We start from the raw sequence: 27,536 nt of genomic DNA, 5'->3' as shown, positions 1-27,536 counted from the left end.
TGTAAGAATAAGAATAAATTTGTATTACAAGTAATAATTATTAGGAATACCCTTAATATAATGCCAATACTCATTAAAATTGCATTCGATTCTTATCCAATTTATATAGACTCTCAATATAAACTTTGACTATTTTCAGGGGAATACCCTTACTTTTCTGGTATATATTGCTTGCCAGATTGTTGGGCATACCCCTAACATGCTGTCATTTGCTGTTCATTAAAATTAATTTGTATTCAAATTCCATTTATATCGACTCTCAACTTACGCTTTGACTACTTTCAAGGGAATACCCTTACTGACACACATATCGCAGCTCGTTAAAGTGCACATAAGTTGTGGGCGGTGCCGTAAACCCAATGATTTCCTAATGAACGTTACGTGCTTCGAGCGGGTCTTGGTAAAAGGTGATGACGATGTGTTGCTGGCAAAACAATTGAAGTGTGATTATGCGATAGAATTTAATAATTCATTGCAATTATGTGTTTTAGGCGTGATTACAAATCGCTACAAGACTAATAATCCGTTCAAATGAGCAATTAACAATTAATTAGATGGCAAGTACTGCTGACACTCTGCAACTCTCTCTGTGTGTGTGTGTGTGTGTGTGTGTGTAAACCACACTCTTAAGCACACACCCACACACATGTGCATAATTGATGAGAGTGTATGTGAGAGAGAGAGAGAGAGAGAGACAGAATCTTGGCTTGGTTTTTGGAAACTGTGCGCAGCCACAAACCAATTAAATATTTGATTTCAACATTTTGCTTAACCCCCACGCTGGAGCCCTTAAGAAAACAGCTAATGGAGTGGAAAAGACAGCCAGCTGGAAAGAGTAGCTGAGAGAGTGAGAGAGAGACGGAGAGAGGGGGGAGCTTACAAGTGTTTCTGCTAAATCCCCGATGGCATATAAAAAGCATTTAATTTAAATGCTCTTGATATGCCTTGGCAGAAAGTTCGCAATTTAGCCGGAACAGCCAATGGACGCAAATTTTAATTACAAAATTCGCACATGTGCCCCGTTATGCGACCAGTTAACTGAAAATAGGCAATGCCGGCACCAGATGCCAAATAGACCAACGGGCAACGGGCTGAGGGCTGAGGGCTGAGGGCGACAGTGGGCGGGCTTGGTAATTGAAACTTTCAACGCCAAACTGCGCACATTGCAGAAATCACAATTGCACACGCAAAAGTTAGCCTACTCCCAAGTATGTTCATATGCAGGCCTTTAAACACACACACACACGCACACATGGGAGTGTACAGTGGTACAAAGTGTATTTGCCAAGACTTATATGTGCCTAAGGCTGATTCTGCTAGACTACAGTGCAGAAATGTTTTATAACTATTTCAGTATTTAGCTGAAGCTTATTCGCTTGATTGATTGATTGATTGATAAACATGTAGCTCTTTGAGCCGTCTTTGATTCAAATTTTCCATTTATTTATTTGGCTTTAGATTGATCTCCTATAAAAACTGCACTTCTCTAGCTCTATTGGCTTATATATATGCTGCTTATCAATCATTCCCGCAATCAGCCTGAGCTCTAGCTTCTATAATCTTGATAGTGAAATTTACACAGCATTCATCAATCATTTAATCATCTTAACTGTTAGTTGGGTTACTTAAGAAACCAGTCTTGCTTCGGCTAAAATTCTCTAATTGATTGATTGATTGATTAACTGAAAACCGTTTACACATAAATTGTAATTTTTAGTGAACTCTATCTAAAATGCAGCTCTTTGGCTAAAAGCTATCCAAATAAAATTCGTATATTATTTTCTCAGCAACCTCTATCTAAAATACGGCTTGAACTATCCGTTATCTATTAATCAAATCTATATATGTATCTATGTTATATGTATACATAGATATATAGATTTGATTGATAGACAACGGATAGTTCAATCCGTATTTTAGATAATAAGACTGTAGATAATAAGACTTACTTTTAGTCAGCTAAATATATATTGCAGGTCTATTGATTGATCGATTGAAGTAGAATGATCGTTTCATATTACACATTCGTAATGCCTTTTGTTGATATTTATGATAAGCAGCTATCTGTCAAATCTCTATAATTTCAACTATGTATTAGTCATCAATCAGTCAATTAATCAATCCCAATCAGACAGCTGTATATTTATAAATATAAAATATATTTAGTTACGCTCAAATTTATATGTAAAAATTCTCCAATTAAATTTCTTTTTATTGTCAACTTTTTCTCATGATTTCGTCCCACTGTGCGCATAGGCAATTCACGGCAAGCAATTCACAGTGTCACCGTCGCGTTTCCGCATTCCCTTAACTAACAATTAAAATGTTCATTTAGCGAGTTTTCTTTGTTTTACAGCCAAAGCTACCAAGTGTGTGTATGTGTGTGAATGTGTGTTAAAGTACTTACAATGTGTGTGTGTGTGTGTGTGTGTGTGTGTGTGTGTGTAAGTGGCAAGCATTTACGCTTGTTTGCCTTTGTGTTTTATTGACATAATTGCTCATTATATGTATGATAAAAACATATGGGCAGCAAACTGTGCGGGGGCGTGGCAAATTGAAATTTAATTAATCGTTGCATACGTTGTGGCGCAGAGGGAGAGAGAGGGAGATAGCTGCTGCTAATGCGCATTTCTATAAAGCTTTGATTGCCCTTTATTTGAGTTAATAATAATTATTATTATGGCCATTCATTTACTAATGGGTAAACAAAGTTGAAAGTGGCTTTGTTTATTTATACTATAAATTTTATAGATTATATATAGATGTACGCAAAATATTTATATTAATTAATTCACTTTATATTAATTATTTTCTTTTTACTTCTCTGCAAAAATTATATAAATATGTGTATAAAATTTATAAATTAAGAAAATTAATTTATTATTTTTCAAAACAATTTTCAACAAGGCAAAGAGGAAAAAATATATTTATTTTTAAAAGTATTTATATTAACTAATTCATTTATATTCACTTTAATTATTTTTTTTTTTTTTTACTTCTCTGCAAAATATATGTAAATATGTATATAAAATTTATATATTAAGTAAATTTATTTTTATTTTTCAAAACAATTTTCAGCAAGGCAAAGAGGAAAATATATATTTATTTTTAAAATATTTTTTTTTATTTATTTATTTATTTTTTAATTTAATTTAAGTTTATCTCTACAATTTTTCAAGCAGCCCTCGCTTAAATTTCCCACCAATTTCTTTGACTTTTTTCAAAGTTCACGTTTCAAATTAATTCAAAAAAAAAAAAAAAACCTCCTCAATTTTGTCAATTTACGCAGGCTAAAAAAAATACAGAAAAGTTTTGCCTGCAGCATAATAAAAGCAAATACACTGAGCGAAAAACTGACTGATAGAAATATAGAGAGAGATGCAGATAAAAAGAGAGAGAGAGAGAGAGAGAGAGAGAGAGAGAGATGGAAAAGACAAATATAATTTTCCCTCTAGCCGAGGCCGTATAAAAATTTCTGCTCTGCTCCGCATAAATAAAAGCAAAAGCCAGAAACAATTCAATTCATGCGCTGCAGACGGCTACGGCTCTAGCCGGGTTCGGGCCGCGTGTCCGGCGCTGCATAGGGTCTGCTCTGCCAGCGTAGCTGGTCAACTAGTCGCTGACCAGAAGACAAACTTTGCGCCAACTTGGCCAACAACAGCAGCGCAGTTGGAGAAAAAATTAAAAGCAATTCTTGCAGATTGTCTGAACGAAAGGTAACAACAAAAAAGAGCTTGCTAAAAAAAATGAGAAGGAGCTGAACTGAGAGATACCCTGTAGGCAAAAAAAGGAAGAAGAAAGGAAGAAGAAGATAAGTGTTTGTCTGACAAATTGAAGAGTTGCTGACGAGCTCAATCTACTGCATAAATGTATGAACAAATGGATACATTTCAGTGTTTGCTGAACTAAGAGATACCCTGTAAAAATTTATTAGTTATGTATAAATCTTAATGAATATGCAGGCATTGTAAAATTCAGATATCGACTAGGTAAAAAATTAAAATATTTTTTTTTTTTTTTGTATAAATACCCTAAACAGATACCCTGTAAAGAAAATGTATATAAAAATGTGCTAAAATTTCTAGTAGAGTTCATGTGACTCTTCGTGCATATAATATATAACCATGTGTCATCACTGTCATCATAGATACCCTGTAAATATGTATTTTTTCTTATATAGTCGTGATCACCTCCTTCTCCATCATAATCTGTCCACTTTCTCCCACTGTAGCCACAGTAACTTACTTGTTGTCCCTTTTACAGGGTATCCAATGCGCTGTGCATGCAGCTGGGCCACAGCTATTCAATTCAACTAGAAAATACAGCGCCGTGTTGCAGTTGCCGTTGCTTTTGTTGCTTTTGCTGTTTGGATCTTTGGCCATTTGTTTGTTTGTTTGTTTATGCGGCTGCTCGCTGCCAGCGTCGACGTCGACGTCGCTGTCTGCGTTTTTATTAGCTTGAACGCAAGGCACAATGCAAAAAGCCGAATGCCTGCTAGTTGTTGCCGCCATCTAACCAGCTGGCTGACTGTGCGTATAAATAATGAAAACACAGCGCCAACAGCCACAGCCAGAGCCAGAACCAGAACCAGAGCCACAGCCACATCCTTGTCCACATCCTCGTCCACAGCCTGGAGCTGGTCCACGGGCAGCCTTGCGTAAATAGCTCCGCTCTACTCGTCGCGAAGAAGCATTAACAGCCGCAGCAAAAGTAGTCAACACAACAGCACACACACACACACACACACACACAACAAAATATAGGGTAAACATAGGAAAAACAGCAGAGAAATTTGCAATTGAGGCGAAGATGGAATACACTAGAATACTTAAAAATGTATAATCATGTATAGATTGATATAAAGTCGATTGTATAAGATCTAAATCTAAATTAGACTAACTTTATGAGTCCTTATGATTAAGAGTCGTTTCTTTAAGAGCTGCACACTATAAATATCTGTAAGGGTTTCTATTATAGAGTGAATTACGATACTGAGACTTGGGATATTGGCATTCCAGATAGAGTGAATTAGAGCAGGGTTCCTTGGATCACAGATAAAAAGTAGAGAAGAAGAGAAAGAAATCTCTTATAATTATAGTTTGTTAAAGTTTATCTTATATGAGTTTCGATAGGATATATTGCATACACAGAGCTGATTCTCCAGCAGACTGAAGACTACAGGCAGTAAAAGACGTATTAACAGCAGCTAATGTTGCAGAAAGAGAGAGAAAGAAAGAGAGAGAGAGACAGAGGGAGAGAGAGAAAGACATATTATCAGACTGAAGAGAGAGATTAATAGAAAGAGAGAGAAAGACGTATAATCAAGCTGAATACAGAGAGGGAGAGAGACAGAGAGAGGGAGAGAGAGACAGACATGTTATCAGACTGAAGATAGAGAGAGAGAGAGAAAGACAGATGGAGGAAAGAGCGAGAGAGAGACAGACATATTATCAGACTGAAGAGAGAGATAGATAGAAAGAGAGAGAAAGAGAAAGATATATTATCAAACTGAAGAGAGAGAGGGAGAGAGAGAAAAACATCTTATCAGACTGACGATAGACAGAGAGAGAGAGAATGAGATAGAAAGAGAGAGAGAGACAGATAAGCTGGCATAGCAGACTCAGAGACAGACTAGACTATTTACATTTGTCATTAATCTTCTTCTTACAATATTCATATTCATATTTAATGACATAATTACAATGCCCACAGTTAGTGTACGATGAATAAAGAAAAGTGCAGCCCAACTCTCGCCGCGTAATTTGCTGCAAAAAAAAAAAAAAAAAAAAAAAACAGAAGTAGAAAAAAAAACTGAAGAAAAAACCGCATTTAAAGTTCTGCAATTGGAGCGAAGCAGCGGCAAAACTTTTTTCGCTGCTTGTCAGTGTGTTAAGTGCACCCATACACACACAAACACACACACACACATAGAGAGAGGGAGAGAGTGAGTGCGCATTGAATGCATCGAAATGTTCATTAATCAAATAAATACACGCAAAAAGGCAAAAAGTGAGCAAATGTGGAAAAAGCACAACTCAAAAAAAAAGTCGGCCACAGCACTGAAAGTTTCCTTAGCTGCTGTCATTTCAATTCATTAGTAGCTACAAAATTTTATAAATTATGCAAATGCGAAAAACTGCAAATCGTAGAATCACCCAATTGCCAAATCTCGTACTCTCAGTTTTGAATTAAATATTATTTGCAGTTCGGAATTCATTTGCGCATTCATTTGACGCAGTCTGTCTGCAGTTCAAAAATCATTAGCATCAGTTAAACATAAACAAAATGTAATGTAAATAGGCGGAAATCTCTCCTGTTGACTTTTTATATACATATCTCTCTCTGTCTCTCTCTGACTCAGACTCTCTCTCTTTATCTCATCCACTCTTTCATACTCCCTAAACTTACCCGCATTGCATTTCATTCACTTTCAGCTTTAGGTGTTTACATTTGTCCACCTTTTAGCGTTGAAATTATTTTTAAAGAGTTTTTTTAATAGGAGTTTCACTTTTCGTCCTTGCAGCCTTGCAGTCATGATTAACTAAACAATGCGCGTGCCAGGTAACTCTTGCAGCTGGTGTCTGTGTCAGATAACGAGGGCTGTCTAAGCAGTTATCCGAGCATAAGCAACAAAAGTATCTTCAGTAAGATTGCTGGGTTTTATTATTACGATATTTATTATTATTTTCATTACGTTTAAACAATTTCATCATAACCACTGTAATTATAAAGGAGCATTGCCATTCTCATTATGATTATCAATAGAATTAGCATTAGTATTAGTAGTAGCATTAGCATTAACATTAACATTAACATTAGCATTAGCATTGGCATTGGCATTAGCATTAGCATTAGCATTGGCATTAGCACTGCATTAGTATTAGCATTATCATTGGCTTTGCATTGCATTAGTATTAGCATCAGCATTAGCATTAGCATTGGCATTAGCATTGCATTAGTATTAGCATCAGCATTAGCATTAGCATTGGCATTAGCACTGCATTAGTATTAGCATTAGCATTAGCATTAGCATTAGCTTTAGCATTAGCATTTGCTTTAGCATTGCATTAGTATTAGCATTGGCATTAGCACTGCATTAGTATTAGCATTAGCATTAGCATTAGCTTTAGCATTAGCATTTGCTTTAGCATTGCATTAGTATTAGCATTGGCATTAGCACTGCATTAGTATTAGCATTAGCATTAGCATTAGCTTTAGCATTAGCATTTGCTTTAGCATTGCATTAGTATTAGCATCAGCATTAGCATTAGCATTAGCACTGCATTAGTATTAGCATTGACATTACCATTAGCATTAGAATTAGCACTAGCATTAGCATTACCATTGCCTTCGCATTACCATTACCATTGATATTAGCATTATCCTTATCATTAGCATTAGCCTTGGCCATAGGCATAGCATTAGCACTATGCTCATCATTATCATTAGCTTTCGCATTTTCATTATCATCAGTACATTGATTATAAATCTCATTGCTATTCAATTTCTACTCTCTGTTCTCCGCTTACATACGTATGCATGTAGATTTTTACGCTTGATAAATCTTGTAAAAATATTACATTTTATACAGGCATGCACCTTGACTCTATCTCTCTCTCCCTCTCTCTCTCTCTCTCTCTCTCTCTCTTAATTTATGGCTTATACATATATGCATGTGGTGGAGTTATTTATTTTGGACAAAGCTTATCGCGCAACCCTTGGCGAGAGCCGCAGCAAAGTAGAGATTGCTGCAGGCGCACGTCAGCGTCCGCGTATCCTGGCGCTCGTATACAATGTGGCTCGCGCTTCTTCTTACGCTTTACGCTTTACTCGTATTTTGTTTTATTTCACTTTTTGAGCCAGCGTCGCACGGTTTTTGTCCTTGTGCGCGCATATGCGGAATGTCCTTGGCCGCAACGAATTATAACTTGCACTTACCTCAGCCGAAGCTCAACAGCAGTTACAAATTGAGTGAGTGTGCGTGTGTGTGTGTGTGTGTGTGTGGCATATAAATGAGTATATATGAGAGCACCTGTGCGTGTGTGTGTGTGTGTGTTTGGGTGTGTGTATTTGGCATATAGCAATTTATTTCTCGCTTTGATGCTCGACGAAGGTTTCCCAATCTCGCTCTCCCTCTTCCTCTCTTCCCCTCCCTCTCTCTATCTCGTTCTGTCGCTCGGTCTCTCTTGATGTAATTAGCGAAGTTTACTGTTATTTTTATGTGCCACCAGCTGGGGGCAGGTGGAGGCGGCGTCGGCACAGTTAGTGAAATTTACTTTCATTAGCGTTTTGATTAACGCTTGCAATTTCCCCAATTGAGTTTTCCTTGGAATGCAGACTATGAATATGCAAGCGGAATAAATCAGTTAGTCAAGCGGCAGGCAGGAGGCGGCAGGCAGACTGGCTGCCATTGGGCGTGAGGTGTTAGAATAATTTTTCCCACTATTTTCCTCTCGTTTGTTTTTCTCTCTTTTTGTCAGCAAGTGGAAAATTGTATGTCAATTGAATGCCCAGAAATCAGTGTTTAAATTTGCATTCAAATCGGAGAGGGGCAGGCTTGCAGCCAAACGGAAGCGGGTCAAGCTGAGATAACAAATATCAGCAGGTGTCGCCCTCAGCTGCACAGAGGTAAAGGTAACTGTAAACTGTAACGGTTAACGCGCCATGGCTAGCAGCTGAGCATGGCATGCATAAAACATAAGGATAACGAAGCTGCCAAGCAGGACCCAAAGACAGAGAGTTACAGAGACACAGAGAGACAGAGAGAGACACAGAGAAACAGGAAACGAAGCATTGTATAATTAAAATTGCATTCAAATGCAAATGCAAATGCGAATGTAAGCTGGCAAAGCGTTAGTAAAACAGCTCGCAGCAAATATACAGATTTTTGAGATTCCAACTGGAAGAGAGAGAGAGAGAGAGAGAGAGAGGGAGAGGGTGAGGTAGAGGAAGGAACAGAGCAACAGTTTAGAAGGAGTTGTTGAACTGCTTGCGGCCAGTTGTCATTGATAATGTCTTTTGCTTCAGTGCACTCCCGGAGAACACGGAGGAGGAGTGAGTGGGGAGGGAGATGGAGAGAGAGAGAGAGAGAGAGAGAGAGAGATAGAGAGAGATAGAGAGAGACAAAGAGAGGAATCGGGGAAAGAATTGAAGTAGAAACAGTAACATAAACAGAAAGAATGAAGAATAGATGGACTTACGACAAGGAGAGAGCTTTAGAGAAAAAGATAGAGATATCTGAAAAAAGAGAGAGAGAGAGAGATATATATATAATTAGATATTGAGAGCAAACATAAGAAAGTTTATAAGACAAAGAATGAAACAGAGAATGGAAAATACAATGAGAAAGAGAATGAGTGAATTAAAAATTGTGGGAATGAGAGATAGAGAGAATAATTTTTAGAGAAATAGGAGTAAGGTAGTAGTAAAGGGAGGCAGAAAGAGAACTAATTTGGGAAAGAACAGAATAATTGAGAAAGGGGCAGAAATATCGTCGGAAATATATAGATTAACATATAGATAGAGGGGAAATAGAGCCAAAAGAAATGAAACAGAGAGAGTGCAAAAGAGGAAGAGAGATATTGATAGAGAGTGCGACAGATAAGCTAGAGGTAGATAATGACTGAAGAAAAGAAATATGGAGTGAGTTACAGTATAACAAAACGTGAAGAAAAGAATAAGTGAGAACTAGAGACGGAAGGAGAATGAACTAGACGGATAGAGAGAGACAGAAAGAGAGAGAGAGTGAGAGACCTGCTTTCATTCATAAGACTGTCTTCATTGATGATGTGTTGACAAATATCCGTTAATACATTCCAGCAATCATACCCAGAGAGCGTAAGTGAGAGAGAGAGCGAGAGGGAGAGAGAGAGAGAGGCGAACGGGCACCTAAGAAGGGCTTTCCTAGCAGCTTAGCCTAAAACAGGCAGAGGCATTAACGAAGCAGTGCACAACCTGCCCCGCTCTGACTCGGCAGACAGACAGAGAGACAGCTAGAGAGACAGACAGAGAGACTAACGCACACCGACACACGCGTCACACATTAGGAGCGGAGCGACGGGATGTGCCTGGTGACAGGTCGGGAGGGAAACCCTTCTGCCTTGGCTGGCTTCATTCATGAGGCTGTCCTTCATTGATAATATCTGCTGGTACATTGTACATTGCAATCCTATTAGCGCTCGGCCAAACACATTAGTGATTGGCAAGGATTTTGGCCAAGTTCAAGACGTAGGCCAGCTGCGCAGTCGAACAATGGCATTGCAATGGAATGCATCCGGCTTAGGCTTAGGCATGGCCATGGGCTGGTAGGCGTGGTCGTTGCATATTTGCGCATGAATTATCACAGGCAGCAGCAGCAACAGCAACAACAACAACGACAACAGCAGCAGCAACAGCATTTCGCATGCTTTTGTGCGTCTGCGAATCCTTTTGCAAATTTATGCGCACAAATTCCATAGCTGGCATATTGCATTTTTATCGAGCAGGGATAAGTGTGCGTGTGTGTGTGCGTGTGTGTGTGTGGGTGCAGCATGTGGCAAGGCTGCGAGTTTTGCATATTTTTGGCTCATTGCGTTTTCACACCTGGGCGACAAAAAAAAAAAAGAAGCAGAAGCAGAAATAGAAACAGCGAAAGGCTTAGGGCTAAACTGTGCAACACGTGTGGCAGCTGCTGCACGTGCACTATGACGCTGCGTGCCACAATAGGTGACGGGCAACAGGTAGCCTGGCGACCGTTGACTGCCCGCAGGTCGCGTGGCGGCACGCGCTCTGCCAGCTTTGTAGGCAGCTGCGTCTAGGCTGGCTGCCACGCTTGACTCTCTGCCACATATGGGGGCAAGTACAAGCAGTACAACCGTTTTTTGTGCGGGCTGGCTAATTGATATGCCACATGTGGCAGGCGGCACATTGACTGAATCCCATTTGTTGTTGCTCTGAGGTCATTCGCTTCAACTGCTTAATGAACTGCAAATAAGTATTTGCATTTAAGCCGCCCCGGCCAGCTGGTGGGGCACGCAGCACGTGGCTGGGATTTCAATATTTGCGGCATGTAAATATCTTCACAGTGCGCTCGCAATGGAGCGCAACAAATCGCAGCTCAACTGCAGCTCCCTATCATAGTTTGCATATTAATGGCCAAATGCAATTGCAATCGCAAACAGAGCGCGGGCAACAGCACCAGCAACTGGGTGTGTGACGCTGAGATACCCTGTAAATGGAATGTGAACTGTGGTGGTTATTCCTGTTGCACATTTTCTATTCATTCTCACTCTACTCATTCGTTCTTCAGTCTCAATTGAAGCTATTGTGAATAAGGAAAAAATATTGAAATATTTATATGAAAAATCTTGCATCATATTCACTATTTCTGTGTTTTTACAGTAGTTTCCTCCATAGCATAACATACATACATACATACATACATACATACATACATACATACATACATACATACATACACACATACATACATAACTACAAAGTTATGGGCTTTCTCTTCAGCTCTTCCTCTTATCAGCTCCAAGAGTCCAATATCATCATATCAACAGCGCCATAGATAGATTCATCTACAACTTTTGCCAGTTTTCTCACTCTCTCTCTTTCTCCCTCTCTCTTCCACACTAATATACCCGCTTTGTGCTTTGTGTCACAGGGTATGCGCTGTGACTGTGGCAAGCAGGCAAGCGAAACCGCCAAGGACGAGCTCAAGCGTCAAGCGCAGCATTTTCAAAGAAAATTTCACACAGCGCACGCTGCAAATGAAAAGGAAAAAATTATTTGTTTGCACTCGTCGCCTGCGCTGGAAAGCTCAACTAACGGCATTTTTTCTACTTACTATATTCCTCTTTCACATTTTTTGCATTTTTTTTTTTGTACACATTTTTTACATTCACTTTTCCTTTTACCATCCGTTTCTCTTTTCCCGCTGCCCCTCAACTCTGTCACCCAATGCGAGTGCCACAAAAATTGCAATATCAAAGCAAATGTTGAATAAAATGCAAATGAATCGCAGCAAATTGAGAAAAATCGCAAAGCAAATCCATGAAACCATCAGCCGCACAATCCATTGGCATTTATGTAATTGCAAATAGAGCGAGCTTCTGAAAGAGGGGGGGCTTTATATCCAGTTGAAATCGATATGCATTAACTTTGTCCATTTGAAATTCGTTTTTAGAATCTAATTAGTTGTAGCTCTCATTTAATTAGTACCTTTTGCAATGCAATGAACAGAGATTTCAAAGTGTTGCACCCATTGAGCTGTTTATGTTTATGGTAAAAGTGATATCTAGTTGGGAGTAATCAACTAGGATTAATCTGAGAAGAGAAGGAATTTCGAGTATTACATGCATTTGCTTTCCATTTTTTTTTTCAGATTTGTGCTAAAAAATGTTGAAGGATTCCTAAAGGAAGTGGGTAAGTCTATCATCTAGCATATACATATATACAATATACGGTAATACACAATTAAGTGAAGCTAGATATATCATTTCGATGGGATTCATTATCCGACTTTCTTATATATCGTCTTCTACAAACATCCTATTGCATCACATTCCACTTTCTAATATATATACTTCTCTTTTTACTGCTCTTTATCTTATCTTATCTCTGCATACTTCTAATAACGAGTTCTGTGAATGCTTCATTCACAGGCACTTCTATCTAGACTTTTCTATACATCTCTCTATTTATGTATTTGTATACGTTTGTATGCAGAATTTTCAGAACATGCATCCATCGCCTCATATCAAACTTTTTCGGTAATCCTATACTAACTTTCTTTCTGTCGTAATTGCCATCAAACTTCACTTGCTCTTAGCACATGTAAAACACTTAATCACATTGATTATGAGCATGTTTTAGTGTCTATTTCGTAGTGCCTCTTTCTTAATTACGAATTGACAGGTTTGAATTTGCGCTTGAGCAACATGAAAATTCACTTTAATAGTGAGAGAGAGGGAGGGAGAGAGGGAGAGTGAGAGAGGTGTGAGCAAGAGCGTGGGCTATTACGACACGAGACAAGAGCAATTTGCTTAGGGACAAAGCCCCGGACTCAACATGAGCGAATTTGCATGATGGTTTTTTTTTTGGAATACCCTGTAAGTGAATGAGAATGTATAAGATGTGCGCGAGCAACTATATGTAACCATATTTAGGGATAATTATTTAAATTGCCTAGCAATTCGCTGAACGGAGTTGATTAAGTTATATACAAACCCATTAATCTCGAGATGTACATAAAATAGAGACTTTAGTTCATTACAATGTGCATTTCAGTATAATCTATATTCCCAGGGTATTTACTATTCCTTCGCTCCCAAGTGCAGCAAAACTATCTGATTTTTTTGCTAGCAAGTAATAAGTGATGTATGAAGAGAGAGAGGGAGAGAGAGAGAGAGAAGTGGAAAAGGATTTGAGGCAATGCCAATGTTTAATGTCAGTCACGTAGCCAGGACACTTTGCGTGCGATTCACATTGCAAGCGCGCACTTTGCTACTTGCCACAGCTCTTGCCCTTGTCCCCATCCGTAGCCTTGTTCGTGTCCTGGCATAACGGTCAGTTGATATGCAAAAAATGTTTCGTGCTTCAGCCAGGCAAAGGTTTCACTTATTCCCCTTTATCATTTTGCATAGATTTAGCCTGCATTTTGCAGATCGAATCGGAATTAGGAGTCGAAGCTCGAGCTGAAGTTGAATTTTATTGGCTCATCATTTAGAGCAGTCGCTGTAATTGGCTGTAATTTGATAAGCCTGACTCAAATGACTCGATACCCATTTAATAGAATCTCTCTTTCTGTCTCTCTCTTGCTTTCCCTCTTGCTCTTGCTGTAAAACTTTGCAACATCTTTACAAAAAGTTTGCGATAAACAAACGGCAGAGAGTGAGTATTAGAGCTATGCCTGAGCTACACTGCAAGAAATTACAGCACATAAGCGAGCACATAGATTTTTTACGTAAATTTCAGATTTGTTATCAAATTTAATGTGCTTACGAGGGCTGTAACCCAAGTTTTCAACTTTAAATATAAGTTTGTTAAGTAAAATGTTTTTCTATTACTTTTTATTGCATTACATTAATTTTCGTGATATTATATGACATTATTTATTATATAAATATTATGTTTAAAAAAATATTATACATAAAAAATGCATTCAAATTTTATATTTTTTGAGAGAAAAAATTATTATTATTTAAACTATTTTTTTTTTTTTAATTTTATTTTAAATAAAAAATGCATTTGAATAATATTATTTTGAGAGCAACATTTGTTATTTTTCTTAATTTCATTCTAATTTTATTTTTCTTCTAAATAAAAAAATGCAATCAAATAATATTGCTCTGAGAGCAACATATATTATTATTTTTAATTTTGTGCATTCATTTTATTTTTAATTTTATTTTTATTTTAAATAAAAAATTCATTTAAATAATATTATATATTATATTAATTTTATTATTATTATTATTATTATATTTACTTAATTTGCTTAGTCCTCTATTCCTATCCTAGTAAATTCTCTTCTGTTAGCTGCTGCAGAGTTTTCTCTGTCTGAAGCTGCAGCATCAGGAAGTCAATGCCACAGTGTTGACAGCTTGTTGTTGCGCACAGACACACACACACACACACACACACACACACTCACACACATGCAAGCTACCTAGCACACACTCGTGTGCAGCTGGAAAAGTTTTGGACAACTCGAATGTATTGTATACAAATGCACTTTCAACGACTGCAAAGGTCCAAGACTAAAAAGCACTCTCACTCTCTCTCTCACTCTCGCTGGCTCTCTCTCGGTCTCCCTTCCACTTCGCCTGTCTTGGCCAACTTCTTGCTTTTCAATTGGAACTTTTGACTGACAAAAAGAAGAAGAAGAAAGTAGAAAGAAAAGGAGAAGTCCACGTGCAAAAGTTTTTTGGGGCACAAAGCAAAGCATCGCCAAAAGTTATGCTTGGGCATTATTAGAAATTGAATTAGATTGCGTTTTGCCATCCACACTATGCATGCAAATGCAAATGCACTCTCTGTAATCCCCTCATCTCTCTATGTCTCTCACTCCTCTTGCAGCTGTCACAATCATACATAATCGAAAACTCATTGAATGGGCGCTGGCAGCAGGTCGATTGGCAGATCATAAGATGCTTCGTTTGCTATAAACTTTGACTTCTCGTTCGCTTCCTTAACATGTGTCCGATACACACACGCACACAAACATTGATGAGATATATAAGCAGAAATGAAGGACAGAAAACGATAGTCGCAGAGATAGCGAGAGGTAGCGACAGAAAGAGAGAGAGTGAGACGCGTAAGAAAGGTGGACCAGAGGTAGGGAGCAGAGCAAGTAATTAGCAGAGAGAGAGAGAGAGAGAGAGAGAGAGAGAGAGAGAGAGCTCAAATAAGAATAATTATAGATATAATTTATAATACGATAATATTTACGAGGCAGAGAAAGAGAGGGAAATCAATGCAAAGAAAGACAGAGAGGGACAGAGGAATGAGGGAAATAGTTGTCTCTGAAACATACTTTTATTCAATTAAATGAAATTACCAAGCAAATGAAGAACTGAATCAAATATATAACCAAATACTTATCTGAAGGCATTCTGCTGCTTAGACAATAAGAGCGAAAGAGACAGACGCTAAACATTTACATGTTGGCATATTTTTGGCACATGCACAGGGCAAAGTTTTGGTTCCGTAACTTTTGCGGAAAAGTGTCAGCTGGTTTTTCCATTGATGATATTTGGCAATAACATTTGTGAATATGCTTCCAGTCGCAGTTATTTTCTGTCTTGCCTGCTTTGCTGTCAAGTATTTCATCAAAAGTTTCAATCAAAAAGTTTGCCGTAAACAGCAGACAGACATAAGATAGAAGGAACACGAGAGAGAGAGAGTGAGAGTGAGGGATGGAGATGGGCAGAGCGGAAGTGAATTTACCTTACGATTTGTATACATTGTATATATGTATACTCCTTGCACTCCACCCGATTAATCCTTTTAATTTTGAAAGTTCTTTTCGGTGTATGAGAGGGAGAGAGAGAGAGAGAGAGACTGGAGTGAGGGCAAAGCAAACATGCGACGCATTCGCTCACTCGCTCACTCTTGCTGCAGAGCACAAACTTTTTTAATAACATGCCCAAAGAGAGCTTGAAGACCCAAGCGAAGTTATCAACCAAAAGTCCAAGTAATGGGAATAAATTTTCCAGCATTACGCTGCACAACGTACTCTGCATACATTTCTGCACTCTGGTCAACAAACAACAACTGCGAGGCGCTAGAGGAAGTCACCAAAAACTTTAGCAGCAACTGCGCCTGCAGGCGCTCTCCCCCTCTCTCTCACTCTCTCTCTCTCTCACACTCTTCCTCGCCCTCTCGTTCGACTCGACTGCAAATACGAGTTATAATAATTTCTTTTCAATTTCCTTCAAAGCAAATAGCTTGCAGATGAGAGCTGAGCTGAGTGCTGAAAAATGTTTGAATGCAGGCAACGTTGATTCCGGCACAGGATTAGAAAACAGTCTAAAAAGATTTGGCGAGCGGCAGGGGACGGCTCTGCAAACAGCATAAATCCTTGACTGGGCCGAAATAGTGGAGCATGACGAGGGAGGCGGGCAAATGTAACTCATTTTCTATTTTCTATCATCGTCATCGTCATTTTTGCTGGCATTTGCATAATTTCAAGTAAGCAAGCAATTTGTTGCCATTTCAGGCATTCAAGTCAACAAGCAGGCAGCTACTCAAAGTCACAGTTGCAGTTGCAGTTGCAGTTGCAATGATAGTTACAGTCACAGTTACAATCCCGTTCGCAGTCAGTCACAGTCACAGATTACACAACGGTCTGGTCTAGCCTCGGGCTGGGCAATTTGATCCTTATCAGCCAGTTGACAGTTGGCTGCCTGGGCTACGGCTCGGCCAAGCCTCAGCTAATTTGATTAAATGTGGAAAATAGAAAATGCTAAATGGAAAATGGAAAAACATTCAAATTGCATAACAAGCCTCCTGACTAAATGACAAGCTGCAAGCACAAAGTGAAAACTTTAAACAGAAATAAATTGCGAGAGGCAACAATTAAAATGCTACTCGATTGTAAAGGAAAATTCCTGTGGAAACTCAAATGAAATTAAAAATGAAAATTTAATAGAAATTCTTCAAAAGCCAAGGAATGTTACAGAAATTGATGAAATAATCTATTCGAAAATTGATAATCGAATTTTAGCTAAAGTCAATTACAATTGAAGCCAGTTATATGATTTTAAATTGGCTATGACATGCCGTTGTGGCAGTTAGCCAAAAAAGAAATTATTTATGACTTTCCTTTAGTCAAGGAGCATCTATATGCTGAATTGGAAGTTGATCGCTCTTATCAAACTCGAGCTATGGTAGATAAAATAAGTTGAGCAAATGAGATTATAGCAAACTTTATGTTACTTAAGCTTGTGCTGATATTTTAAGTATATAGTAGAATCCAAATATAAATATAGGATATAGGATGCATATTACATTTTTGCACATTAATATACCGTAAAGTAATACAGTAAAATACTAAAGAAAATACCAAATTAGGCTTTATTTACAGCCGTTATGATGTTAATATTCAATTGAACTTGAACTTCTCTTGGGTCTCTTGAAAAGCTTACTTTATACCTACCTAATTTCAGTCTTCGCTCACATGTCGAACGATCAAAGCGAGCCGAATTTCCAAATTGTTTCGTATCTCAGAACAGACAGTTAAAAAAAAGACCCGAAACTTAAATTTACACAGACTAAAACTATTTGGTACATTTTTTAATTTTTGGTGTTTTGCATTGTTTATCGATTGTTGCTGGCATTCGCTTGAAGTAATTGACGTGACTTTGCGGTGGGACCAAAAAAGGTGAGTCTATGAAACCCGAAAACACGTGAATAATGGCTGAAAAGTTGTGCGGCCTGTTGGCATAATTCAGTAACTTATTGCATGCAGCTGTTAACTTGGCTAACAGAACTTTGCTTGCGATAAAAGCCAACAGCAACGGTGCTGCAAGTGGGAAGAGACGCTCGAGCGGTGGGCTGAGAGATACCCTAACGATTCTAAGAACCTGAAAATATTATATATTTTAGGGGGGCTCACGTTGAAGAGTATTAAGTTGATCGACGAGCAGATATCCTTGGGATATATCATGGGAGAAACTTATCTCTTTCATATCCTATCTTTAGATTAGCTTGAGTCGTTATATGATGCTCTATTGCAATACTTTTCTAAGGTATCCAAAAAAGGAAATTCCTATTACTTGCGTATACCCTCTAAGTACTCACATGCCACATTTGAAGACTATAGATCGTGGAAGTGCCGACTTATCGATCTTAGAGTAAGGACAGTAGACATTGATTTCTTCAAACTTCGACTCCGAGTCAACTCTTCCATCTCTATTACTAGCAGCTGTTACATACACACACTCAATATCTATATACCCCACCGTATGCATTGCCAATTGGCTGAGAGCATTAAAAATGTTTGTCCTGCAAAATAATTTGCAACGGAGTTTTTCAGTTCTCCTGTTGCAAGTGCAGGCAGAAAGCTATGGCCGACCAAATATAATAAATTCAATATTAAGTTGTGCCTACGCACACGAACTCTGTCTGTCCGTGTGTGTGTGTGTGTGTGTGTAAATACACGCACTCTACAATATTTGTGCTTTGAGAGTCAAAAGTTATCGCCTGGCAAACAGGCCAGGCCAACAACAACAACAACAACAACAAACTTAAAGCCCACAGGCAACGCTGCCCAGCAGCTCGCTTTTTACACAACTCTCCCTCTCCCTCTCTTCAAAGTGGGGCGTGTGTGCAGCTGCCCTAGACCTGCAACAGGCATTGCTAACCGCTCCTCCCCCGCACCGTCCCCTCACTTTTTTCTCTGTTGGTCTGCCTGCGTGTGCTGCTGTTTATGACTTGCTTGCGCAGCCATAAATAAACTTACGCTGGCAGGTAATCATTTTACGCCGTATTTTTGTGCTACAAGCCCCCCTGACCGGCCCCCCTGCCCGCTCTCTTTCACTCTCTCTCTCTCTCTGTAGGCATCGCTGTCCCGCCGGCTTAGCTTTGTACAGCGAAATTTCTCTACGTTTCTTCAGCTTTTTTTTCGTTTTTGTTTTTGTTGCTGTTTACACAGTGTGGTTTCAATTTAATTACTGCACAGCAGTTATATTGACGTTGCCTCATTAAACCCCTACCACACGCACACTAACACACACATACACACACACATGCCTAGAAAAAAACTGTTCGAGCTGCAAAGCTTAAGCCTGTCAATCGCAAACGTTTTGCTGCGGCTTTTGGCACACGCTCTAATGCAGCAGATACATATGTGTGTGTGTGTGTGTGTGTGTGTGTGTGTGTGTGTGTGTGTGTGTGTTGTATGAGTTGGTGTTTGTGTAAAGTGATTTGCTTTAGCCGCAACAAACAAGCTGCTGCTGCTGGTGCTGCTGCTTCTTCTTCTTGATGAACCTCGGTTTGTTTGTTGTTTTTTCTCGCTTTTGCTAACAATATTTGCGTACACAAGGAAATTATGCAAATAAATTACATTGTTGATAGCAGAATTGGGGCTTATGGATTCATTTTTGGAAATCACCTAAGTGAAATATCATTAGAGCACTGCAGAACCCTTACTTTTCCTCGACCTATATACTGACAATTTCTATAAACTTTATTTGTTGCATACTTTTGGGCTTAATATGTTTGCATGCATTTGTAGCGTAGTAGTTGTAGATCTAAAGGCAAAAGGCTAAGCACTGTGAAGCCCTACGGATAAAGATCTATTAACACATTTAAGCTTCTCCTTCCATTGTAGCTCACTTAAGCTGAGCTTAAGAGTCGCAGAGTAGTCTAAGCTTGGCTTCACTGTAGTTTTTACACTGGGAAAAATCTATTTTTTACTGTATGCAACTTTAGTTCAGCCTTAGCATGTGTTTAATTAATAGACTCTCCAGCAAGTCCCAATGCAATTTCAGCTTTTGTTTTTTGCACGCCCAGCGGCTCGAACTTTTAATGGGCTTTCTAATACGAGACACAGACACACACACACACACACACTCACACACAGACAGAGAGGAGGACATGCTGTCCTGTTTGCCATGTGCACGTATAATTACATGGCAGAAAGTTCAGCATTTGGCTTTGGGTTTACCTTTAGCTTATGGCCAAATAGGCCGAGCCCGAAAAACATGCATTATGACTATTTTATGAAGCACGCGTTGGCAAAGTTTGGCAGCAGCAAAGGAGATGCAGCAACGGAGCAACAGGACGAGCCCTGAGTCCTGCTGTTGGCCTGTTGTGCATTGCGCTGTCAGGTATTTATATACATAAGTTGCTGCCAGGACTGTTGGCCACATCCTGTGAATATCCTGTCGCTCTCTGTGTGCATGTGTGTGTTTGTGTGTGTGTGTTTTGCTCATTGTTATCACAACTGGTTTATGGCTCGACTAAAAGTCTTAAATTCATGAGCTCTCACTGTGGAGCAACAAAGCCCATGCAACAGCCTGAATGGGTCCCCACTCTGGTCTGTGTGTGCTGACCCTCTGCTTGTTAGCCTTCACAGGCATATTATCAGCCTATAAACTGCATATGAGTCTCCCATTCAGAGCCAGCTATCAGTGTGCGCCCTTTCAAATCATTCCGAATGGGCTATTAAGCTTCAGTTAGTCAATGGCTATTGACCCTAATCTCAGCAAGCTAATTCAATATTTCGTCTCGTCGCTTTAATACATTGAGTAAGCTCAAACAATTCAATTCAATTTCTTTTAATAAATTATTAAGACATCAATAAGAAAAGTATGTTTAATAGATTGCCTTCATTTCAACAGCAATGGCTGTTTGCTTCCTTCTGTTACTCTATCTGTCTCGCTCTTGCACGTGATTTAGTCTAAGGCAAAGCTGTAGCGCAATGGTATGGAGTGCGCACGTTAAGCGAGCTGACCCCGGTTCAAATCTTATTGTCGTCAAAAAAATTTTTTTTTAACAGCAATGGCTGTTTGCTTCCTTCTGTTCCTCGATCTGTCTCGCTCTTGCACGTGATCTACGCTAAGTCAAAGCTGTAGCGCAATGGTAAGAAGGGCGCACATTAAGCGTGCTGCCCCCGGTTCAAATCTTACAGTTGTCAAAAGAAAATTTTTTTTTAATATTTTTAAATTTTATATTTTTATATTTATATTTAATTTTTATAACTCACTCTTAGCCAATCATGTTGCTTCTTGGGGTGATTAGCTTCCTTTGGGACACGATTACGAATTATGTTGCCAAACTCATGGACAAGGTCTATGAGTCGAATTATGTTATGGCTCTGTTTAGCTGCGTTATGGCCACGATTTTGGTGGCACACTTGAAATCGGCGACGGTTATATTGAATCAAATGCGGCCCAAGCACCGTGCGCAGGTAATAGAGCGACAGCCGTCGCCAATTAACATTGTTAGCTGCGTGACCCAGAAACTGAAGCTGCAGGAATCGCTACGCTGGTTCAGCTACGACGAGCTGCCACCGGCGGTGATACTCGAGAACAATGGCTGCACGGTGATCATGCGCATTTCCTGTTCCCCGGAATATACACCATACATTACGGGTGGAAATTTGCCAGGAAACTACTATTTTATGGAGGCTTCGTTCAAGTGGAACTCGGAGCACTCGATTGACTCGCACAACTATGCCATGGAGATGCAGGTGTTGCATGCCGCAAACATGAGCGATGTCCCCTACGAATTCCTAACGGTATCCTATATGTTCGACTTGGGACTGCAGAAGAACTGTATGTTCGATAAGATCATCAACAATTTGGCCGCCATTCGCAGAGCCGGCTCGGCGATCGAGCTGCCGCCCTTCGACCTGGCCACCATGATGTGGCGCTTCGGCAGCGACTATTACAGCTATCGCGGCACCTATACCAACGGCAGTTTCGCTCTGCCCAGCCAATGGCTCATTTGCACGCGCACCTTCTACATCTCCGCCGAGCAATTGGCTCGCTTCCGAGATATTTGCGATGTGTACGGTAGGAAAATCATGTGGAACGCCCGCCAGAGGAAGCCGCTGGGCAATCGTCGCGTTGCATTGAATTGTTCGTAGTAGAGAAAGAGAGAGGGAGCGTTAGTGAGGCAGAGAGACAGAGAGAGAGCCTGTTCTGTTCTTGTTGAGTTAAATTCATAAGCAATGGATAATTTTTGGTTGAGAGATAATTAGAAGAGATTTTCTAATGTTCTTTTTCTAGATCTTTGTAGTATTTTAAGCTCCCGGTCAGATTGATTTTATCGATTTTATCCATACAAGGTAAAAATCCAATTAGGGAGACTAAAGAGAATTATCCTGAAGCAAATCTCGACTATAGGATCAGCATAAAAAGAAGTTTGATCGAAAAGTCTAACAAAAAGCTCTTTACTAATTATATTCTAGAATGATTATACAATTCTAGTTAAGTATTATATTTTCTCTATTATTATCTGGAAGTAAAGTTTTACTGTAACTTCGATCTTTGTAGGATCTGAGCTGCGTCTTTTAGTAAAAAGTTAAATAAAGTAATTAAAGTACGAGTTTTATAATTTTTTAAGAATTTTATTTATGTTTACATCGATGTTTAATTTTGACTCAAAAAGTTAAGTTTTAGCCCCTGAAAATGCCCTGACCCCTATTTGTTTGGATAAGCAGCGTGCCCTGAGCTGGAAAGAGAGAGGGAGAGAGAGAGAGAGAGAGAGAGAGAGAGAGAGAGTTAATGAGTAATATTAAAAAAAAAAAACAGTTACAGCTTATACCCTAACTTCTAAGGTTAAAGGGTTTACTTACGTTCCGGCTCAGCGCTGGCCATAGCCACAATCAGAGCAAAGACAAAGCCGCAAATCTTGATCAATTGCATGTTGATTGTATATAGTCTATATATCTTAGATGCGTATATAAGGTAAGTCTGTGCTGCGATTGATTCGCCTTAAGTCTGATGTGGAATTAACGGCAGCAGCTGCTTTTATAGCGGCCAAGCGGAAGGCAGCGCCAAAGCAGCAGAAAAGCCAACAGCCAAAGCAGCGGCAATTGCACTTGTTATCAGGTTTTTCTATACCCTGGCAATCTTTGGGACTAAGCTGATGGGGTATGACGTTACTTTAAAGGGCAAGTGATAGGTAAAAAAATATGATACATAGTACATATTTGTACATATATGGCTGATCGATACTCTAAGATGAGTTGTATTGAGCTAGCCTTGTTTGTCAGTCAGTTTTACAACTACCAAAACTGGAGACTTGAAGTATATACAAATATACTGTATATCGCTCGAGGGAGTTCTTTCATATTGAATTTCTTATAGATTATTAATGTGAGAGGCGCAAGATTTTCTAAGTTCTCTCGAAGTAAGCAGTCATTATTATTATCATATTACTACCCTCAAAAGAGATTACAGTATCCAATAATTGTATACAGACACATTTAGCTGTCATATTTATGCTCCCGAAAATTGCATTAAGATCCCGAGTACAGAAGCAAAGTTATCTGGGAACATATATGCCATGATGGACTGCTTGCCCATATGTGTAAGTGTGTGTGTATGTGCTCTAATGTATGTATGTACATTGCTCCAAAAATATATATAATACAGTTAAAATACTGGGTATATTCCAGTCAGCCATCTTCAGTTAGCATATTCTTAGCCTTCTATTTGTTTTTTTTTCTGTCGTCTTGGGCTTTGCCCAGAGCTCGCGCACAGCTTATCACGTGCTCGAAAAGAAAATCCCGAACAATTCAGATCTTTAAAGTGTATTTCAATTGCTAGCCGGAGCTGAGCTGAATCAAATTTGAATGCATTGGAGCACATAGTCAAAGTCTGCTTCAAAAGCCAATGAACCAGAGCACAGTGGGTCAATCTGGTGCACAAGCCTCACAAAAAAAAAAAAACTAACTAAATTGGTAGAGATACAACAAATACTTCACTTGTGATTTATAAATATAAATGAATTCAAATTACATTTCTGTCACAAAAAACGAACAATTGGCCCACTGTGCGCTGGGCAATTGGCCATTCGTAGCTAAAGGCAAGCTTGAAACAAGTCTAAATTAATTTCTTATGAAAGGGAGTGAGCAACAGCAGTGTGGTGGGCGAAAAGTGGAAGGGGGCGTGGCTGTTCAACCCTTCGACTTCTTGCAGCATAATTCGCATGGTCGCAAAATTCACTTTGAAATGAGAGATGAAAGATGGCGAAGCTTGTTGCAAATTCCACGCGCCCAATGCGAAATGGCAACAGTAAGGCCCGGCTATATTGACTGCCCCCCGCTCCCACACCCACACACACACACACACACACACACAGAGGAGCTGCCATTGCAGTCATTGCCTGTTGCCAGAGCAACCGCCTTTGGGTTGGGGCTACACACAAATTGTTGTTAGCTGGAATTTTGGTGCAGTCGAAAATCAAAAAGGATTAGCTCGAGCCTTCGCCTCTCCCGCACCCTTCGCCTCCAGCCATGGGGCTGCCTCAGTTTCGACTGCTGCCTCATGGCAGCTCCGGCGGACAGCCAAAGTCTCGCCGACACAATCATACGAGCTGTTAAACCAAAAGGCAGACTTCTTCTATTACAATTTATTTCAGGCGTGGAAATATTTGCGGTAAAAGTTTTAAATAATTGTTGATGTAACGAACCATGCTACAGCTAGGAATGGGCCGGGTTACGGGGTAGGCGGGGCCTATTCCACAAAGTGAAAACAATGCACAAAAATAGTTTTCGCCTTTTGGGGCATCTGAAAATTGTTTAAAGTTTTACTCATATACAAAAATATGAAGTCTTTCGCTTCTACATAGCCAGCAGCAATTAAAATATATTGTAGTCGGCTTGGCACGATTAGCAGATACTCTGTAGTGAAAAACTAGGTTGAATAGATGTATTAATTATTTTATATAATTATTAACAAGTTGAGACCCTAACGAATCAGATGAAGAAGAGTCATGGGTGGGCTAAAATCAGACGAAGCCATAATATTATTTGACTTATTTTCAGCTGAAGTACAGATAGATCATTAGAAAGAGATTTGCTTGTATATCTCTCTTGATCTAGAATGTATATATATATAGCACAATTGGGATCGTGAAATCATAATACCCCGCTTACAAAATTTATAATAGGTGTAACAAACTTTTAACTTTTCATATTTCCATTACAGTATATTTTTATACATATATACTACATATATATAGCTAGACCTGACATTGTCGAGCTCACTCTGGGGCATTTCCAATTTCATTTACTATCAAATGGAATCAACAACAAATGTCAGCTCAACTGCTGATAACGAGTTGATGCGAAAAACCCGTTCTCAGCATCGGGTAAAAACTACGTATTAGCTATGCCAATTGCATAGAGAACACGGCTAAGACATGCCCTACAGACAACTAATGCGAGTTCTAGTTTCTATGGAAATATATAATAACCAAAATGAATAGATTTACATCAACCCAACAATAAATATACCTCGATTCGAATCTGTTTGCCTAGACTATAAAGTCATCAACTATGATTATATCTATACATATATCTTTTAACTGCCACAGGTTTATGAATGAAGCGTCAATTTAATTGATTTTCTGTGAATTCCATTAAAGTTGACGTTGTAACTGGTTTCCATAAAGCAGAAATCTATATTCTAGGAAATCGTCAAGCACTAAACAAATAAGTTAATAATTGTACATTGGAAATGTTGCATATCATTATTACTGCAAATACCCTAACTACCATTCGGGGTATGATGGAAATGCTGAACGTTATGACTGTTTGAGTATGTAGTATATGAGGAAGCTGGGAATGGGTAGCAGAGCGAATAGAGAGAAAATATACATAAAGTATTCGGATTGAAGGGCTTTGTGTATATTAAATACGTGAGACTCTTGTTGATTGATTGTCGATGTTGAATACTCAGAAAATATTATGAAATATTCAATAATTAATCAAACATAAATAATATAAAAATATATGAATATTTATTTATATATAATTTTTTTTTTTTTTTATATATGTATAATTTAATATTTTATTTTTCGGTATATATAAAATATTTTAAAATATTTTTTACATATAAATATATATTTTTTTTACATATATATATGTAAATACAAAATATATAAAAATAATTTGTTTTTTTTTATATATATATGTATATATATATATTTTTACATATACATATGTAAATACAAAATATATAAAAACAATTCATTATTTTTTATTTTCATTTTACTTTAAATATCCATAAGAAAACCCAATCATAAAGCTTAAATAAATTTGATTTTGTATAAATGCTAAATATATATGCAAAGGTTTCTGAAATATTAACACAGCACCTACATAGTATATCTCCATGAATTCATCGCTAAACATTTAGCTAGAGTATACGTAATTCGTTGCGCTGTCAAAAGTTTTTCTTGTTTTAACTCTTGTTCTGCCATTTAGTAAACATTTGAGGAAAGAAACCATGGCCATGATATTTTATGTATTTTCTGAAAGTTAAATATTATTTCACCTGCAAACAAATGTGAATTTAAGTACGAAAGAAAACAGACGAATATTATGTAGGTTTAATTTAATATTTTCATTTTATTTTTAGAGGCAATTCAGTTTCATAGTTTAAGGTATTCGAGGAGTTTAGCCGGTGCGAATGTATTGAACGTTGTCGGTCTGGACGAGCACAGTGCCAGCTGCAAAGATTGATTGATTGATGTTGACTGATTGATTGATATGCTAATGAAATTTGCGTAGACTTACGTTTGACCACAGGCTCTGCGCTGGCAAAGGCACCGATGAGGGCCAGGAGAAGGGCAGCTGCTCGGAGGAATTTCATCTTTGGATTTGATTTGTTTCTGTATGCGACTGATACTGATTGCAGCCCAGAGCGGGTCTGATCTTTTATAGCAACCGTCAGTGGCCGGCTGCTGGCTGGGGCTGGCTGCTGCGTCGACAGCGTTTCGGGAAATTCCTAGCGATTTGGAATTTTGCAGGTTAAAAGATCAGATACTCAATACAATAGACTATCAGCCGATCATTTGAGAATAATCTTGAACCAAAAGCTGGCATAGGTAGGATTACTTGATTAATACTAACATACTCTCTCACTACTAGCTCAAAAAGCATTTAAGAATTAGCAATCAAAGGCTAGTATAGGATCTAAAGAACTTCTCTTATACAAGATCTAAATACTTTTAGATCATCCTAGCATAACTTGGATTTCTGCACAGATTTTTCTAAATATCTATTTTCATATTCAATATGTCGCCGTTCAGGAAGTGTTTCGATTAGCGAGGCTGTACTGTACTATATTATTTACATTTAATAATATTTACTATTTATGTATTTAGATGAACTTGAAATATTACTAGGTAGCATTAAATGCACAATATATTCTATACACACATATATATACATCTACATATATACATATGTATGTATTTATGAGCATCCAATTGGAATTTGCATCAAAGTTCCAGTTATCAACTTTGTTGTTGCTGCTCCCGGGCTTTGGGTATTTACTGTAAATAAATACTGATTAGCCAGAGAC

The 27,536-nt window shown here is 38.5% G+C and overlaps 2 protein-coding genes and 1 long non-coding RNA gene across 3 annotated transcripts in view; 1 reads left to right on the top strand and 2 right to left on the bottom strand.

Annotated features, from left to right (window-relative positions):
• The first annotated feature begins 17,651 nt into the window (after positions 1-17,651).
• The window catches only part of CAH14 (Carbonic anhydrase 14), an 82,157-nt gene continuing 72,272 nt past the window's right edge, over positions 17,652-27,536 (top strand). Inside the window, exons 1-2 of the mRNA XM_089261467.1 lie at positions 17,652-17,872; positions 21,206-22,083. Of these exons, the coding sequence (XP_089117593.1) occupies positions 21,212-22,083 (872 nt within the window). The 5' untranslated portion in view covers positions 17,652-17,872; positions 21,206-21,211. The remainder of the gene's footprint in view (positions 17,873-21,205; positions 22,084-27,536) is intronic.
• LOC108654482 (uncharacterized) lies at positions 22,547-23,106 on the bottom strand. Its single transcript, XR_001925749.3, has 2 exons — positions 22,796-23,106; positions 22,547-22,671 (listed from the first exon to the last, which is right to left on the bottom strand). It is a non-coding gene; the product is annotated as an uncharacterized LOC108654482 (long non-coding RNA).
• Positions 26,550-26,969, bottom strand: Dso1 (Daisho1). Its single transcript, XM_018105824.3, has 2 exons — positions 26,747-26,969; positions 26,550-26,679 (listed from the first exon to the last, which is right to left on the bottom strand). The coding sequence occupies exons 1-2, from the start codon at positions 26,820-26,822 to the stop codon at positions 26,627-26,629; spliced, it is 129 nt and encodes a 42-aa protein (XP_017961313.1). The 5' UTR covers positions 26,823-26,969; the 3' UTR covers positions 26,550-26,626.

The sequence above is a fragment of the Drosophila navojoa genome, chromosome 5 (assembly GCF_054131105.1).
Source record: "Drosophila navojoa isolate 15081-1374.11 chromosome 5, UAZ_NAV_1.0, whole genome shotgun sequence".
Classification (NCBI taxonomy): Eukaryota; Metazoa; Arthropoda; class Insecta; order Diptera; family Drosophilidae; genus Drosophila; species Drosophila navojoa.
The sequence above is the reverse complement of the archived record's forward strand: the minus strand, read 5'-3'. Positions and strand labels throughout refer to the sequence as shown.